A 21,008-nucleotide genomic window follows, 5' to 3' on the forward strand; every position below is an offset into this window, starting at 1 on the left:
TTCATGCCATATGCAGTAAAATATACATACAACTGGTCTAAATTTTATACATACATACTATGCTCGATTTATTATATGTATTTTATAAATTTAACACGTGAACTATCCAAGTTTCTGTATTACAACCCAAATTGACCTCTCGATTGTAAACACATCTCGAACTTTTGTGCCGACTTTGGCCAAAACACCAATCGTTACAGTATCAAAGGTGAACGTTCGAACCATTGCTGACACAAACATACAATTTGGCACGTGCAAAAGCGCGATTTCTGTTTACGATTCGATCAAATACTGATTGAACCAAGAAATTTCGCCTTAGAGATATTCTCGCATATGAAAGACGTTTACACATTAGCGAGTAAATTTAGTATAGTATATATTATTTGACTTATCTATACAAATATAATACATATGGAAGATGCAAAAGCGAAGCACAACGATGCGTCATATAAATACATATATTTTTTTTAAATTTGACTACAGTCTGGTAGCATACTGGTACAAGAAATTTCAATTTTCACCCAGCTGTGACTTTGAATAGGGGTTTCGTGAGTCACTGTCAGACCAGAGGTAGAATACAGTAAAGTAAATATTTTATTCACTATAACAAAGTTTTCCTCTGTGTGATTAAATAGAGAAAATAAATATATTATCTGCTGAAGATAGATTTTTGTTGTTTATTTGAAAAAATAAAATCATCTTTTAGTTATTGATATTTTATTTTAAATTTCAATCCATATGTATATAACTAAATTATGACGGTGCCATTGTGTTTTTTTTTCCAAATATTTTGGCACTAAGAGACCCTAAAATATTTGATGTTGTAGACATAATTGAAACTGCAACTTACAGTTATTCACTTGTTTTATAAATTTAAATTAATATATATTACAGATTTAAAGTTAAGAGTCAGATTATAAAAACTATAAACTATCGACAGCATATATTATAATTTTAATGAAAAAGAATTGCAGCAACCCATTTTCAATATTCTAGTCATATTAACAATTCAATGATTGTCTTAAATATGTTAAAAACTAAGGATAAAATGCATATTTACCCATAGATACATAATATATCAAAAATATGCTGAATATGATAAATCAACACAAATTCTAATTTATATTTAAAACATTTCTTAAATCAGAAAAATAATAAAATATTGTGATTGTATTCCATGATATTTGTATAAGTTTTCTCTGCAAAACAAAGCCTTATTTTTTTGACAGATATACCAAGTATATCAACCGTGTCATAAAAATAAATCTGGTTTCATCTTATACACCCACAGTTTTCTTGTAACAGCATATAGCGTCATTGCCATTATTAATTCGTTGTTACTTTACTTTATTCAACGTACGTATTATAAATTATTTCAATAACTTGTCTTATGTAGTATTTGTATAAGTGTTAAACTAGATATTTTAAACCAAATAATTTGTTTATCTATTGTTTAATCTACAGATGATTCATTTCCAACTAACAGGGTTTCATTCAATAAATTATTAATCAAGTTATCTAATAAAATACATTTTTTGAAAGTAAATTATTATTGAAGTAATTTTTACTCAAATTAGATTTTATTACAAAAAAGATTAAAAAGCGGTTCTTTCCTTTTGCTATTTAACTATATAATTACTTATAGTTGCGTATTTTGGTTTAATTAAAAAATAAAAATGTTGTCAAATTCATAAAATAAAAACGCATTTTTAAAAACGCAGTCAAAAAAAATTTGTACTTTATACACAAATTGTTTATTCAGTTTTTTAAAAAAATATTTTGTATTGCTCTCTTTAATTTTAATATATAGTAAGAAGTAGTACATACTTTATGCAATGAAAATCAATAATATTTGTTGTTAAAAGCATTAAAAAAATTAAAAAACTTTTTTTTGCCCTGTCAGAAAAAAAGTGACGTAAATATATTTTTTGTGCAAAAATCTAGATTAAAAATAAAATTACTTTTTATTTTATTTAAATGAATTTAAGTGAACCACACACATCTTAGCACATACTGTACAGTAGTATATAAACAAATAATATGTTTTAAGTTAGTAGTTTTAAAGTAATTAATAATAATAACAAAAATATGTACAATACATTGAAATGTTTTAGAACAAACTTTGCAATAGCACACAAATCTTAGTAGTTATGATCCTTAAATTGTTACCGATATATTATATGAAAAAATAAAACATTTTAAGATATATATTATGTTTTAAATTAGTTATTAATAATAACAAAAATATGTTCAATATATTGAAATGTTTCAGAACAAACTTTGCAATACCAGTTGGGTATCCAATCATGCGATATTCTTACTTCAAATTCGATATGAAAGTTGTTCGAAGTCTATCTCTAACTTTTAGATAAGTTTTGTTGGAATATCGAATTTGATATGAGAATGCTTACAATAGGAAATATTTGATTAAGATAGCACGTATTATATATAATAAATAATTTATAAAAATATTATATTAATAAATATTTTTAATTGGATTGCTTTAAATGGCAACTTGCATATAAAACGAAATACATGAATTTCGCTCAACTAAATATATACTTTTAAGAGGTTTCAGTTTTATTAGGGCAATAACTGTTAAATATTCAGAATATCGATACACGTAGAGTGCTTTGAATGTACGTGACGATTTAAATTTAATACTTATAAAGTTCATTAGATTGAAATAAATATATTTTAAAATTTTCCTTTTAAATAATCGAAGCAAATTTGTAAACTTCAATGTTTGCTGCCGAGCAAATTTCCATTTCCAATGGAAAAATAAATACAACGCCGATTTCAAGTGGTTCGAAGTTTGATTTTGTACTTGCGAATCTACCAAATCAAAGAAATTCAATTTTGAGTGTTTATGGGTCGAATGGAAGGTCAACAGAGAGACCTTTGAAATGTGTTTGAGAGAACCGTCTCCTAATCGAGTTTCAAAATGTATTTACAAGTAGACTGGAAGCAGACGATCGGCAAAGTTTGTTGTTATATCTATATTTGATATTGCTGTGTATAATAAAATTATTTATATAATAGTCTGGTAACTTATTTTATATTAAAATGTACCATGTCTAGAATTATTATTATATAGTTGCACAATAATATTAATGTATTTTTTTTTATTATTTTTGATAAACTTTGTCATATAAATTAAATTTAAAAAATAATCTTAAATTAGTATTTTTTTTGTTTGTTAAGTTATTTTTATTTGTTTGAAATAAATGTATTTTTGTAAGACACATTTGATTTAACTATCATTTAAACTAGAGATCGATTGATTAGTAGTTTTGCACTGAATATATATTGTAAGCTACTGCATATTGAATATATACATATGTATATACTCTATCACAAAATCTTATACAAATTCCAATGACACGTACTACAACTAAGGTCATTTATCACGCTTTTGGTACATAGTCAACATAAATATTTATTTGTTCGTTTTTGAAATACAGCATTTTTTTTAGAAATAAACTCTTAGACATTTTTATTTAATTATAGGATTACACTAACGTTTAAACGTACGTATACGTAAATGTAAGAGCTAACCCTGCGGCAAAAATATCTTGCTACTGATCCTATTAAGATTATATTATTAAGATTGCTTTACCTTCGATCTCCTCTAACCAACTTATATTTTCGATACGAATCACGTAACCCATTTTGTTCTGTAATCGAACATGGTAATTTATCAACATATTGATTAAATATACCAAATAATATTTACATGTAGCTCTAAACTGATTCTTAACTATACATTTTTAAACCTCTCCGCTTTTCACCTACTGTATTTTACATATTTATACACATCCATTATTCAGATGTATGCACATACTACATTCACATGGTCTGTCACATGAATAAGTTTCGAATGTCAGCTGAGTGCATTGCCTTCGTGTCCCAAATACGACATTAAAAATTCACGCGGCATTTTTCAGTTGCAGCAAAGATGATAATCAAAGTTTAAATTGAAACGCCTCACCGTTCACTTTTTGTTTTCTTGAATAAAATACGTGACAAAAATGTCTGCATTAGGCTTATATTAGAAAAAAATAAAAAGTTTAATAAGGTAATAAATGTATTATTGTTGTTTAACGTTTTAAGCAATTGTTTGCCTAAAGCTGTCGCTGAAACATGATGACAGTTTCATTGCGGTAGCAATGCTCAGGTAAATAAACAAGTCTTGGAATATAACACAATTAAAATGTTGCTTTAACCGCTATGTATTATATAGCTAATAAAGCTTGTCATCTGTTATTTGTCAGCGTATTTCTATGCTTTAAAAAATATCATTGACGTGGCACATATAAAACAGAGTATGATATAATTCATAACCATGCTAGAACAAGCAATACTTGCGCCAATCTATAGATTCATATATTTAGAATATAATGCTAGCTGTAGCACGTTAATTTTTTTTGTCAGGTTCAGCACCTATTTTTACGGTATTTAATTTTTTTTCAGACAAATTTTTATTTTATTTATTAATTAGTGTGAATAACTGAATCAATTTTTGCTCAAAAAAGATGTTTTTTTAAGGTTAGGGAATCATAGGGGTGTGACTTTGTAGCCAGTGAGATGCTTAGTGGAATCTAGTTAGAGTTTTATTACATACCAAGGTATCTAGCTGTATTTACAAATGTGATAGTGTTGCCGTTTATAAAAAAATGCAATTGATTGGTTATATTTTCATTACTAAAGTTAATATGTACCGATTTTAATTCATTCAATTGGTGATATTTTTCAGTGAAATCAAATGTTAGATTTTTGATAGATTATTCTATGATTTGATTTTTTCAAAAAAAAAAAAAAAAACTGCATTTTCAGTGTAGGTTGTTTACTTAAAATGTAGAATGAGATGTAGTAAATTTTATTTTAACTCAAATACGATTTTTTTGAGAAGTGTCTCAATATTTAAAAAAATGAAACATGCTTATGGCAAAATTTAAGGTTTGCAAATGCACCCCCCAAATGACGTCTCTATGTCTCAAAATGAATAAATATGAAAATTCATCATGTACAGTAACAAAATCTGAAAAAATATTATGCACGTGTTCTAATATCCATAATGATAAAAAATGAACCATTCTTATCGTAGGTTTTACCGAAACTGCACTTTCAATAATGTTTAATTCTACAAAGCCATATTAAAATTGGAAAAAATGATTTTATTTCACAAAGTGAAAAAAAAAGCATTTAATTTTAAAGTAAATATAGTTTGTGAGAAACAAAATTAGCTTAAATACATAATTTTATTAAAATTTATGTTCAATAACTAATTCATTTTTGGAACAAACACATACATATCAGAGTTGTTTCATTGCTTATTTTGTGCGGAATTGCATGTAAATTAAATAACCAGAAGTAAGTTCAGCTGTGATTAAATTAATAAACCCTTAAATGCATGATTTTTTTAAATTAAAAAAAAAATTTTTATACTAAAATTAGGTTAAAAATGACAAAAATATATTCAGGCTTATTTGTAGATTATATTTATAAAAAAAATTTTGTTGTTAATATGCAACATCATGCAAAACACAGACAAACTATATTAAAATTAAAAATATACAAAAATATTTTCAAATGGAAATTCTTAAACCAGTTTTTCTTCTTATTAAAACATAAGACCACACCACATTTTTTACACATTGCGTGTGAAATTCCATTGCATTTCAGCATTTTGCATATGTTCCTCTTGATCAATATGGACCAGTGTCTACAACTGCATGTTGTGTTATGCAAATATTACAAAAAATAGAAATCAAAAATAAATAAATAATGGTAGACCAACTATTTTGGAATATATAAATTAATTTTATTTCGCTTTATTTCCACTTGCACCAATGAAAACTCTTTTTAAAATTCCTAAATATGTGACACGTCTGCACTCAACGATTTTTTAAATGGCATTATCAAGTGTACAGAGACATCTATCGGAATAGTTTGAAAACATAATGGCTCGGCGTTTGTTACACATATTTAACACTATGCAATAGTGTTCCTTTATTGAACGTATACTGAGTTATAAGCGCCTAAATTTGCAACACCATGCATTTATGGGTTAAGCATAATTGATGGAACATTTTAAACATAGTTTAATCGAGTTTATTTTATATATACAATAGCTAATATTGTTTGGAACGAATTTTATATATGTACATAAATTTTAGATCTGTATCGGCGTTTGCTTTGTGTGGATTTGCATATAAATTAAATAACTAGATATAAATTAACCGGGATCGAATTATTTAAAATCTATGCGTTTTGAAACAACAAATACAAAAACGAAACACGAACTTTACAAAAATTTTCGACGCACACCTGTTTTTGAGATAAGCGTTAAACGATAATAAAGGGTGAGCGTTTTCAGTATTTTGTTTTTTCAACGAACAAATAATACGAATTTGGTATAGTAAACACCGCCACAATTATATTCACAAATGATTTTCGAAAGCATTTTTTTAGTCGACATAAGTCTTTGTAAATTGGTCTATTTAATGTCAGCTACGAGGAGCTGGTCCGGTTCGCATTTTTAAATTTTAGCAATCAATGTATTTTTATTTTTTGTCCATCGTGATCTCTTATGTCATGATGTTCTAAATTAAATTTAAATAAATGAATAACATTTTTTTACGATATTAAGACTATGTTACTATTATTTATTTACATGTGAAAATATGTAATAATGCATCTGAATGGGTCTATAAAGTATTTCGATTAAAAGGCATCTGCGTGTTTTGTGCGTTTCCATTGTTCTCTGACGGGGGCGTGCGCTCGGTTAGTGGAGCTTCGTTGGCAGGTCTACGGCGTAGCGGGGCGTAGCCACAGCTCCGGCGCCGTAGAGCCACTGGCGGCTACTGCCGTAGAGCCCCTACTTGTTGCTTGGACAGAATCGATAGCCTTGCGGTGCGTTTGCTGCGCTGCGCCACGCTGCCACACAGAGGTGACCGAACTCAGTTGGCACAACACACACAAAGTTCACTTTACTGTAAAATGTAAAGGTGGGGCATAATATTCTAGGAAACCCACAGAATATGAAACAAACAAGCAACACACATATTTATAAAAAATAAGCAATAAATTTCTATGTATTATAGAAAAGATATAGAAGTAAATCAGCAATATAATTATTTTTTAATAAATCGTTGAAAAGCCCCAACTAAATTTAAATTAACTTTTCATCAAGACAGCTTCACAATGAGCTCACAAAATAAATATGTTTTTGGTGGTCGCTACGAGAAGCTGGTCTGATTCATGTGAGGTACATATTTCTTAGGTGCATTTTATGTTTTTTATGTTTTTAAGTTTTAAACATTTTATTGCATAAATATGAAGTGTTTCTTAAACTTTTTACTAAATAAGAATTTGGTTTGCATCACATTGAATTTAAAATTGAAATAAAATCATAAAAAATTGTATTATGTGAGGAAGTCACGACATCTTAACTAGGAGTTATAAGAAACATAAATAAAAAAGCCCACGCCAAACTTTAATTTATGTATCTTAGTAAAATTTGTGTAAAGTATACTGAAACGTAAATCATTTTTCTTGCTTGGCCATCCAGCTCTTACAGCTCACAAAATAGACATATGCTTTTGATGTATTGTGTTTTTTTATGTGTATGAAATTTATATATTATTGGTAAGAAATAAGGATGTATAAGTGGCTTTGAAAAAATTAAAGGCGAATTAATCCTTAATCACCTGTATAAAGTCACAGGTCGTGTTTCATTAAGTTCGCCGTTGATATTTTGATTTTTTTTTGAGTCCATTCCGTATAGTGCTACTGCAATAAAATATCACTTTATCACAAAACGTAGTCTGGAATCCTCTTTTTACTAGATAAATTCTGATATTTAAAAAAATTATATTATATTGATGAGTTCATCATTACAATATTATTCTACACGATTCATTTAACGATTCATAACATAGCAATTTATCGCCATAAATGCCACTATAATAAAATTTACTTAACACTTAAAGTGCCGGAATCCGATTAACACGCTTTTTGGGTACTCGATCTTTAACAGACTCTTACTGACATCTTTGCTTACTTCAGGGTATTAAAAGGAATTATTTATAGTTTAGATAATATGCTTTTCTAACATGTGTTATTATTATATTTTTTTCAAAAATAATTAGTGGTTTGATTATTTGTTAAAAAAAATCTTTTCAAATATCCTTATATATTATCCTAAATCGGTTTATATAAATGTCACACCATAACGAATTCTCATTTAGAATTGATGCCGACACGAATTCTAAAGTATCATTTTATGCCTTACGGCATTTTGCAAAAGCCGACAAAGATTTTGCGCAATTTGAATATTTACGACCGAAAAGTTCTCATTGATATTATATTTGGTGATTGCCCACACTAACTTTTATAATTATCAGTAGCGTAGTTTTAGTAATATGGCAATTTGAAAATTGCAATTATTTGCCACTTTTTTCGTAGGGCTATATTAGTTTTACTACATTATTATAACCATATATTTTAATTAATCCTAAAAAATAGTTCACGATCCGAGATTAAGAAATAAAACTAAGCATTTTTAAAGCATACGCAAATAAAAAAGTTTTGTTTAAGATATGACGATATTAAATAAATAATTTATATACCTGTTATGTATCAAAATACTACTTAATTAAAAATCAATAAACGTTGAAAATATCGTGAACGTGAATGATGGGAAAGCATTTGCTGTATAACATGTGTTTTATAACTTAATTAAAATGAAATCATATTCATATTTTATAGAATATAAGGATGTTTTATTAATTTAACTAGTTGTATATTTAATTGTTAGAATAGTTTATTTCATCGGTAAAAATTTGATTATATATAGTTTGATGTATAAGATTATATTTTTTAATACCCTTAATTACAATATATGTATTAAAAAATTACAATTTTTTGGACGAGACGGGTAAAAAAAAACGCCCACCAGAAAACGTCCTCCCGTCGCTTAACCAAACGAGTTCCTTCTTCCGCTGTTACTGGATTGCTAGTATAGCTTTAAAATGCCAGTTTAAACAGTGCTCCCCACTAATAATTTAGTATTGTAAAATATGACTAGAAAGATCTACTAGCGCGAGCAATAAAAAAATAGTACTCTGGCACACAGTAGAAACTTAAAGGGTTTTATAGCGTCGCCAAATAAGTAACTGTTCTCGCCGCCATTATGTTGCCGCCCTAGCTCCATGGTGCTAACTGAATTGCCTCTCACACAATGTTTTTTTAATATGTTGTAATAATATCATAAGTACACGTAAGCGCGTTGTCATGCTAAGAAAGAACTATTTTAGGTGTGTTTTTAGGGATAATTATAGTTCACAATCAAATTGAACTGTATTTTTTTATGTGGATTTTTTTTCAACTGAGCAATTTATAAGGTAGTTTTATCTTGCACTGAATTAAGTTTGTAGCTTGAAATTATTGTAACACAAACGTCGTATCAAAGCTATTAAAAAATCTGTGTGATGCAGATGCATCATCTCAGAAAATATATTGACTCCCATTCGCATTTATAATGACAGCTTAATTTGTTAAAAATCTCTCATATAATCCTTGGTCTATTAGTTGAAAAATATTTTTGCTCTGATTTTATAAAATCACAATAAATTAAAGCTTTAATTGCATGCAATGTTTTTCATTGACACAATCAGCTTTAAAAAAATTCATGCGTTTTCTATCTATTGCTAAAATTGTATACACTTATAATATTAAGGAAGTATCTTATGTTATTAAGTTATAACTTTGCGTCTGACCAAAGCGTCAATTACTGCCGTTGGTTTACAGTATTGCCGCAATAACGACCCTAATGGATGCTTTTAACACATTCTCATAACCTATCTTACTTACAAGATGTTTATAAAATAATAGTTAGAAACAGATTTTAGGAGCCAAAGATGCTTGATATTTACTGATGATCTTTAACATCTTTATAGCAGAACTCTAATTAAATTAGTAAATATTTCAACCACTATAGAGGCTATGTTTGTTGTTTCGTATTCGCATATTATTTACAAGTTAGAAGCATCATAATTTGTTTTTATTTTAAAATATGTGGGGGTAAAATTACCACGATAAGATTTTTTGTAATGCTAATTTAATTTATCCAATATATTTTTAACTTTTATCATTTAACGTTCGAATAAACTTGATGAAATTTTCGTTAGCTTGCGGGGCGTTTCTTTATAATATACATATATACTAATATAAACGCTTTCATAATTAAATGCATTGTATATTGTATAATAATAATAATATACACAGGGAGCTTTCCACTGGGTCAACAATATTGTACGTTATTAGATTTACGAAGGGTTCGATGTTGTACAAACTAATAGGCGATATTCACATGGTTTACGATGCACGGGGGATATTGGTAGAGAAATTGGCTACGTAAGTGTAAATTGCGTGGTTATGCTTATTTTTATTTAGAAAATGTTATGATAAAATACATGCAAATGTATCCTGAAAAGCCTAATTCGGAATATAACAAATGCTTCAAAAGCCAAAACAAACAATACATGATTCAAAAACCGATACAACAAGAATGAATGAATGAAATAATGATACACAAATAAAATATGTATATATGGTATGTACAATACATGGAATAAAATCTTCGAACTTATTCTGAACAAAGGCCAGCCACAAAAGCGAGTGTTAACAAAGAATTTTTCGAAGAAAAAAGTTATAAAAACGCGTTTTTATGTATATGTATATATAAAGTATGTTTGAATTTTATTAACGCAACATTCTGAACACAATGTTTTGTGTCCGGTGATGTGTGCTAATGATCGAAATTAAAGATCGTAGATAAAGTTGCGTAATTAACGCTAACGAGGATTCGTTTTTTAAATATTTAATAGACATTACTTTTTCGTTTGCAGAATATTGAAAATTTATTGATAGTAATAAAATGGATTATTTTAAAATATTTTAATGGTATTATAATTATTTTTTGTGAATATACTATGCGTTGAAAGCTGTTATATGAAACAATCTTTATTAGAAAACTTTCATAACATGAAAACCAACTTTTAATTACTGAGGGATCTAAATTGGTGTGGAAATATATATTATTATACGATCATGCTTGAAATGTATTATTCAACCATTATTATTATTTTATATAGTATGTATGTATGTGTAACACAATCATGGTGCTTTTGAAAACTTTGTGACAGTATCTAATGATGATATTTTAATATTATTTGTAGATTAATATAGGAATTATTACTATCAAATTATAAACAAACATTTTATAATTAAAGTTTATTGTCAGGTCCTTGAAAATATTTCGTTAACTTTTTTTACGCTTACGAAATTCGTAGTAATTTTTATTTTGGGTGTTCATTAAGATTTAGGCATAAATCGTCTTTGTTTTATTAAAATAATTTAGGATCTCTTTTAGTTAAATCAGAGGATATAAAACGTTTTTGATTTAAAAAATTATCATATATAATAGTCTTTCTAGGATAATTAGCTCTAGTACAGATTTTCTAAATATTATTAGGAAACATGAATTTTTGTATTAACTGTATTTTATTAATTATGTGCCAGTAGTTATAAACTAATATACATAAGTGTATACAATACTTATAATTTAATATCATTATTATTATTTTATAGCTCTTACAAACGTAGCTCTTTATGCATTATTAAATTTAAGCATGATATGTCAAGCTTAATTAATATGGAAATAATTCATAACGTGACAACTAATTAACTTGATTTAAATTTATGTACATATTTCTATGTATGTGTACTATGTGTATAAAAATACCTACCACACCAAACATAAATATTTACTTTAAAGCTCTTTGGAACTCGCATTAAATAATTAATTTAATGACAAAACATTTTAAACACAAATTGAATTTACGTGTAGGTCTACGTAAATTTTCCATCGTTTTAAATCGACTCCGTTACTTTACCCTAATAATTATGTGCTAGGTAGAAAGGAGGTAAAAAATCAATATCATTTACTTGTGACATTGGAAATGTGTAGTAACATATCCATGGGAATCATTTTGTGTGACTTTACAAAACGAATGAATACAAAAAATAATATAGTAATAATATTTTTATTAAAATAACTTATATACTAATTAATACAACTGATATTTATATTTCATAAAATCGAAAATAATATGTCATCAAAAATCTGGTTAAATTTGATGGCGTTTAATTTTGAACGTGTAACATTCCACACCTGTATTTTACTGAATAAGCATATTATATATTCATACATATGTGGTATGTAAAATAGGCCGGAGAAAATTAACAGCGTACATGTACCAAGACAAAATGTCTATTGCGAGAAAGTGGAGCAAATTCAGGGCAAATGGGATCCCTGAAGGAGATATAGAACAGCTATTTAAAAGCCCAAATAGAACCAGAAGTAGAGTCGCACTCGAAAACGTATAAATAAATAATAAATTGTTATTATTTAGGCTTAAAAAGCGAGCTGGTTTTCGTGCATGTTTTTTTCACCCACGCACAGGTGATTGATGATCGCCGTGATATAATTTATTTGATAATGGAAGGTGGTTGGAACTTGCAAAATATTTACCCCCAAAGGGATGTATTTTAATCATCCGGAGAGGGCAAAGTGCCCCAGGGATTGAACTCAATATGGAATTCGTCTGCTGACGAAAATCGTAATTTTGCCCTTCGACATGTTTATGATAACGATATATGTTAGATAACGACAGGGAATGAGCGAGATTGGCCTAACGTAAACATTTATTATATTGCTTCTGTACGTGGGCGTGTTTTGTATTATATATTTCAGGTAATATAATATATTCTATGTTAATAATATCGAACTAAAAATCAGATAATCATATTTTTGATAAGGATTTTAATAATGTGCGTTAAACGTAGTAAATGTTTAAATTATAATGAAATATTTTTTTTTAATTCTAAATATTTATTTACGTAATAATACATTTCTATTCATTTTGAATAGCATGGGTATTATTTACAATTATATCATGTCAAAAAAATGGAAACTTACCATGTAATAGTATATTTTTTATTTTTCACTAGTAACATTCTAGTCTAAGCTACTAGATAATAATATCAGTTCTAAAAAATATTTAAAAAAAATTAATTAATAATAAAAATGTAGGAATATTAAAAACTTTATTAAGAGTGATATTAGAGGGTAAAAAATAATTCACAGAGAAATTGTGTATTACAAATTAAAACAAATATTAATTTATACAAAGGTTAAAAGATATTTTTGATGTTTACAGAATTATATCTTAACATACAATGGTAGCAATAATTCGATTTAAAATAGAAAATTAAACGCTCTGTTTAAATTATATTAAATTTACGTTTACTTTGAAAAGTAAAAAAATGTAAAAACTTCAACCTAACCTTACTGACAAGCTAAGACTTCTACCTGAATTTTAATGCCCTCTTAATATATTTCAAGATAGGTGTAAAACTACAGACCACATAGAATAAAATTTAAAAAATCTTATCAAATGTGATTTATCAATAATATACATTTAAAAAATATATGATCCCAATATTGTACTTTGGAGTACTTTAAAACATTTAAAGAGACTTAAATACTAAAATGAAATGTTGTTTATAGAAGAAAAATGGTGAATATTTTCTTCTTTGGATGTTCCATTATAGGATTAGTACAGTTTGTTTTTCTCGATGCTGTTTTCCATTCTTCTTGAACGCTCGACATATTTTCTGGAATAGTTTATTGATTTTGTGAAAGATCGATCTCGTGATATATGTATTCTTGCGATGTTGATTGCATAAGAGTTTTTTAATTTTTATTTTCAATTTATTATTTTATATTATTTTTGCCGCAATTTCGGATGGTTCATGACCCCGCGAGCACTAGATTTATTTTCATATTCACATAATTATTACTATTATATTATAATTTGTGACTAAAACGACTAAGAGATTTAATGACACAACTGATCTCAACCAATGCTTTAACGCGACGAAAAGTAGAAACTTTTAAGAGATTTGTAAAGCAAAATTTTCACTTTTACGTTGTTAAAAAAGTACACAATTATTGCACAGTGTAATTAAACAACAGTTTTAAAAAAAATTGATTTAAAATATTCTTTGCTTGATATTTAGTTATAAGCTTTCATATATAATACATATTTTGTAGTAATATACATGTTTAGGAGTCCTAAGGGAATTCAATTTTAATTGAATTATATTTTATAATTTTTCTAAGAATGTATTATTAACCAAACAAGTGCCTCTTTTAACCCCTCATAAGGAATAATTTCTTGTAATTAGTCAATTTATTACAAAGAATAAAATGTTTTTATTTTAGATTATTATGAGCTTAAAAATTCCCTTAAAAAAGGAGCATTTATAATTTTTTTTTCATATGAACTCAAAAATTTACAAGATATTTTAAAAGTAAACAGTGCTTTTTTTAAACAGCTAATGTACTTACAACAATAGTGATTTGATATTTTTTGCCGGAAATTTATATTTCTGGGAAGATAAATTTAAAAAAAATACTACATACAGCTTATTTTTTTATAAAATCCCTAATTAAAAAAATCAGTACTGTACATCAGGAAGTAAATCTTAATATGCATTATACAAATATTTACAATAGATTAACAATAATATTTTTTTTATAAAAATAATATTTATAAATATATTTAATATTTATAATATTTCCTTTAGCACAAAGCATTTATTTATCTATCCATATATTTTCTTTGCCATATATAGTACTTCTTTACGACGTAATATAATATTAAACCTTACCTTTTTAATTTCAAAGGAAACCTAACATATTTAATTAATTTTTTGTTATTAATACACTAAATTCTATATAATTAAATTAAATTAGTTTTATTTTGTAGAAGTGAATATTAAATTTATATTTTATTTAACTATTATACCATTAATATATATACACATATACATATATTTATAATTTAAAGTTATACTTTTCACTAAATTTATATATTTTTGCAAATTGTACTCATAATTAAACAGTTCATATTATATTTTATGTATTTATTACATATATACAAAAGATTTAAAATTATTTATTTAAAAATGGTACAATGTTCACATTGCCTGTTTGTATTTCCTTACTTCTAATATGCTTATTTTATTAACATATTAAACCCAAAAGGTTGGGTCACATCACTTTATTTATTCAACAACGTACTTTGGCTATGTTTGCACCTTGAATAAGATATGATCGTAAAACGAGAACCTTTGAAAAAAAATCTAGATTTATTGACACTAAACTACATTTAATCTAAAGCCTTCTTTAATCTAACTTACCAATCTTTATCTTAATACTAATCATCGCCTTTATTTTTCACCATGACTTCAATATAATGTTTTGTTCACACTTCTTACAAATATAAACCAAAACGTTCAAACTGTTCTGCAAGAATATAATATTATCTAATTATCTTATTTCTTGGTATTATATTATATATTGTATCTTTTTTGGCTTTGTAAAATACAATTGTTTATATAATAACTAAATATTCAGAGTTTAAGGCTTTTGAGTTAAAATGGAAGGTCGAAGCTTTCACCTCTTAATCTTAGCTTAAGTAAAATTTAATCTAATAAAATTCAAAGTTCCCTCTCTTGAGTTTACGTTTAGAAGTCGAGATGTTTTAGCACGCATCGTTGCAACTGTGTTGTTCTGGCACCTGATGCTCAAATCTAATTTGCTCATCCATCTCGCCTGGGTGATATTAATGCAATTTTCTTCACGTGTCCGATATCATTTTTATACTGCGAGAGAATATTACAGGCAGAGGCCGTGCAACCCCAAGTGGGTGTTAATAAAATTTTATCGCCCGCCTCGTGCAAAAAGTAAGCAAATTCTTCGGTCGGATTATCAGCGAAAACTTTGCGTTCTAAAGTGTAAAAGTTTAACGACGACAATATCGATTTTTTTGTATTTTTACGGTAGTAGGATTTGTGTCAACAAGACAATTTAAGCGTATAAAATAAACGTTGAACTTTTAAGCGATATTGAATGAGCTTTTAATTGGTTATTAAAATTTCGATATCACTGTAATAAATACTTTTGCGAGGGTAGAAGCTCTAATTATCGAATATCAAATAACATTTTGGGCATCGATAATATTTCGGTATTGCAAATCAAAAATTACAATGAATTAAAATATAGTATTACTCTCAGTAAAATTCATGATACTGTCATTAAGTTTATGAATTTGATATTAGACATAATTTAGCCAGGCATTTATTTAACAGTGAATGAGTAATAATATGGAAATTTTGTCTGAACGTCAGCTCAGACAAAAGAACAAAAGGTATCTGCTAAGTCTGCAGCATTTATTTTGTATAAGCTAAGGTGACCAAATGATTCGAATTTCTCGGAACAATTCCAGATTCAAAAGTAAAATCTTGCGTTTGATAACTGTCTTCGTCACTATTAAGTTGTTAAAAAATAAAGTAATTAATAAAAAAATAATTTTAATATACTTTTTAAATTATGTAATACCAGAAGCAAAAGGGTTAAATATTCCTTATCGGTTGATATATTAAATCACGGTAACAATAAAAAATATAAGTATAATATTTTTTGTAAAAAAGGTTTAATGTATACTTTACGAAAAGAGCATACACTACATTGTATAAATTTAATCAATGAGAGGTTAAATCATATAACTAAAAAAGATTTGGCAACTTCTTTACTTTTTGTATATTTCATATTTAAGAATATTAAAAAATGATGAAATTCTCTTCTTGTAATATATATTATATATTTAAATGTATTCCAGAAAGGCAATAAAGGTAAAAAATTATCCACAATCTTAATATTTTGATCGTACTAAACAGTATGCATATTAAAAAATTGATGGTAAAATTTTTATATCGCGAACGAAATGGGATAATTCTAAAATCCTATTATTTACATTGCGACATTGAATAACTAGCTCAATTCGCCTATGCTTGGGAAAGTCGAGCTAAGGCTCAGGAAGATTGAGCTTAAGCTGATGCTGAGGTTTCAGATGAGCTTTTGTTATGAGCTTTAAAATACAATTCATTGTAAATATTCTCAATGTAGCAAGGGGTGTAGCGTACCCACAGATAGTCACGATTACGTCCCATATTCTTTATTATTACGATCAGGATGACAGTGTTTGAAAAAATGCTTTTCTACGATACTTCTCAATAAGCTTGTTGTGCTGAAATATTTTATGTGAAATGGTAAACATTTTTTTATAATTATATTTTATATAATTGGAATTTTCGAAGCCATTATGATCTGATTTCTAATAAATAAATGCTTTTTTTACCAAAACATTTTACAAATTTACGTTCCGATTAAAGCTTTAAAAATCTGGTCACCTTAGTATAAGCGAATTTTGTTCGCGTTGAGATGGTGTTTAAATTGCTATTCCTTTAATCTCATAATTGCCGTAATAACGGCCTAAGGTTTCGTTTCCATTTAACATTGCGACATAAAATATTGAGAATCGTCCTTAAACACCGAAAGGAGCACATTCAACACTTAAACGAGCTTTTCGATATAATATATAAAACAAAAACGAGCATCTCGCGAAAAAATATTTATAGCCTCAATTAATTTAGGAGATTTGCACGGCTTCTGAGAAAAATGCGACGCTAAAGTAAACAAAGCTTTCTCTACTACTCAAACTCATCCCAATTAGACTTTGAAGGCGATACTGTTTTATTTTATGCTTGCTTTGTATTTTTATACTTGAGTGTAGATATCGCTACAGTTTAATTTTGAGAATAATTAATCAAGGTCAAGTCCAGGCTTAATTATTAAAAATATTTTTCATACATACATAGGTGTACCTATTCGTAAATATGTATGGGAGTTAAAAGGACTTAGTTCGTTGAACGGATTAAGATAAGACACGCTTCCTTTGCCAGCAGGAAGTTCATATACATACGTTCTATCTCCGCTACTACAAATCTATATATGTATATATATTTAAATATATGTAAACCTCGAAGGGCAAAGAAATATATATTATCATTTACATATTCGTCTAAAAAATAAATGGTATTTTGCAAGCTATAGAAATAAAGTTATTATACATTCAAGTTAATATTTTTTATTACATTATATTATAAATATATATATATATATATATATATATAAATGCACATATATACTGCCTAAAATCTATTGTTAATAATAATAAATAAATGTTATTTAAATATAAAAAAAATTCTATTCGAAATTAATTATATTAGAAAATTAACTCTATGCTCGTATTTTATGGCTCAGCTTCTAACAATTTTCCGCATAAGCCACCCGCTGTCATTATTTTAATTAAATTTCTATTTATTGAGCAACATATGTTTCTCGTTGTTCTAATGCAAAACCAATCGGCTAAATGACCTTAAATGTGGGTGCAGTGAACGTCTATATTAGTGCTCTCGATATATATCAGGGCTCGAACCCGTTTCTGTTGCTTTAAATGTTTTATCGCGTCCGAAGAAGACGAGACAGAGTTATGGGGTGCGATTTGTCGTGTTTCGTGGTTCTCTCAGATAAGGAATTGGATTAGTGACTAGAGTCAACTTTGTCCTGAGACAAACGTCCAAAATTATACCAATTGCTTATTTATCTAAATCGTGGGACGCACAAACAAATCGCTTAGATTTATGGTGATTAATTAGTTTGGAAACGACAGCAATTTAGAAAAAAAATTGTAAATACATCTTTAATAAATAAAAAGCATCATTATTTATGTAAGACGATACACTAAAAAGGAAAACTAGAAATTTGGAAAACTGTAATGCGTTATGAAAAATATTGAAAATAATAATACTGTGACTTGATCTTTAACTAAACTTTTTTTTGTTGTGATTAAAAATAAAAAATATTATCAAACAACCATCTATAGAAAACATTAGTACAATTGTTTGACATTACAACAATATATTGTATAAATTTGATTACGCAAATTCCTTTGAAATATTTATGTAAATAAAAGTTATTTAAATAAGCTACTTAATGGAATACAAATGTTTATTTCCGAATTAAATAATTAAGTTCTAAATAAATACAGAAAATATTGAATTATTAATAAAGCAACAATACATAATAAATCACACACTAATAATATATATATATATACATGTATATAAATTGTTCTCAGATGTACGTGGGTGAAATTCCGATAACCGAAAATCCTCTACGGCGAAAGCAATATTTCAACTTTTGGTAATAGAGAAGCTGGGCGAAGGTTAATATGAACCAAAGTCTCATTCTAAAAATAAAGTCTCTAAACCAACAAAACTCAACCTGCGGCCCGCGGGCCGTATGCGGCCCTTAAACTGTCGTTTGATATTGCACCGATTGTCGTTAGATAAACTTTCGTTATATTTTGAACCGAGCAGAATTAAATTCATATTTTTTGTGATTTTTTCCTATGAAGAGTTAACCCAAATGTACAGATTATCTCGATATTGTTAGTACTTTTCTGGAAAATATAATAGTAATATTGTAATATAAAAAAATGGTTTGTGTATGCAATGATGTATGTCCTTTCTATGATTAGATCTAAATACAATTTAGCAAACACAAAGATTTCTTTTGAGTCTAATACTTATCAATAAATAGTAATAAAATATAAGTGAAATTTATAGTAAATGTATTACTTGAGTAGATAAATTTAAATGGTTCTATTACTCTTTTGCTTAACTATTTGGGTCAAAGTTAGTTCTATAACGCGTTGTCTTGAGATTTATATAAATGGCATTTTCCTAATTGCTACTTTGAAACTACTTCAAACGAAATAAAAGTAGAACTATATTGGTATTCTTGAATTAGTTGCAACTATATTACTTCATTAATGTAAATAATCACATATGATTAGGATTTCTTATATCAGATATAGTAAAAGTGAAATAGATGTAAAAATGTAACATTTTATTTACTACATTGAAAAAAAAGATGCGAAATTTCCGTTTCCCTAATTATATAATATATGGAGGAATTAGTGTTGGTTAAGTGAAAATCTTTGTCATCTCTGTCAGCAGATTAATTGAATTTCGCGTTAACTTTGCCAACCAAAAATGTTATAATGAGTTTAAATTCAAAGACACGATAATGCTCTTGTTAACTTTATCTATTTGTACAGCGTTGACGCAATTTGTTAGCTCGCTAAATTTTGTAACTATGTTTATGTGTATTTATTTTTATTTAATCATTTTATAGTTGCTATTATTAAAAATTAAAATATACTTGTATATAATAATATATTGAAAAGACAAACGATAAAGGTAGCTGAGACAAAATTGCCGGTAACCACCCGCGCTGATCACGCCCCTCGCTCGGTAACCGTTGCGCAGTTAATTAACGCGAGCCGTTTTGCAAATTGAAAATTAGCTTCTCACTCACCTGTTTTGACAAGCTTGAAGCTGACGGCATTGTGGTTCTTGAGATGTTCGTTGAGGTTGGGGTGCGTTAGGTCACGGAGCACAGCCTCGCCCTGGCCGGAGGCCATCCTTGCCCCCGAGCGACCCTCTGCTGACTTCCGTCGGATGCGGAATATGAACCCGCTTTTCTTTTGGGTCGGTGGTTCTGTATTATATAAAAATAAAATAGTTATTAGTGTGTTTAATCGCAATATAAGTTAAGTCTTGTTTCGACTGAGGCGAGAAACGGTAGCGTTACTGTAACTCAAATTATTGAGTGTATCGCTACCGTGCTTCGCAAAGGTATGGTCGGGTCTTAAAATTAAGGGTTAAAACGGGGGACATAATAGGGTTTTGCCATCTATTCACGCATCTACATTTTCCAAATTGGCACAAAGAGTTCCATTTTTGCAAATTGAAGATGGAGAAAGATGGAAAATGGAACGTCGGATAAGAACGAAATTTTTACTTAAATTACCGGCATGTATGAAAAATTAAATTATATTGCAGATTTTAGAAGACGTTTACTACATTATCTTTTATTTATTATCATGCGCCAAATTATTTTTTAA

General features: G+C 27.6%; 1 protein-coding gene across 10 annotated transcripts in view; it reads right to left on the reverse strand.

The window, feature by feature from the left end:
• Positions 1 to 21,008, reverse strand: part of Stacl (SH3 and cysteine-rich domain-containing protein) — a 256,042-nt gene that overhangs the window by 174,192 nt on the left and 60,842 nt on the right. For all 10 annotated transcript variants that reach the window (XM_088194609.1, XM_088194606.1, XM_088194603.1 and 7 more), the window contains one exon: positions 20,420 to 20,602. In XM_088194609.1, the coding sequence (XP_088050735.1) occupies positions 20,420 to 20,525 (106 nt within the window). In that variant the 5' untranslated portion in view covers positions 20,526 to 20,602. The remainder of the gene's footprint in view (positions 1 to 20,419; positions 20,603 to 21,008) is intronic.

Source organism: Plectrocnemia conspersa, unplaced genomic scaffold (genome assembly GCF_051122295.1).
Source record: "Plectrocnemia conspersa isolate PC_06_02 unplaced genomic scaffold, ASM5112229v1 ptg000010l, whole genome shotgun sequence".
Lineage (NCBI taxonomy): Eukaryota > Metazoa > Arthropoda > Insecta > Trichoptera > Polycentropodidae > Plectrocnemia > Plectrocnemia conspersa.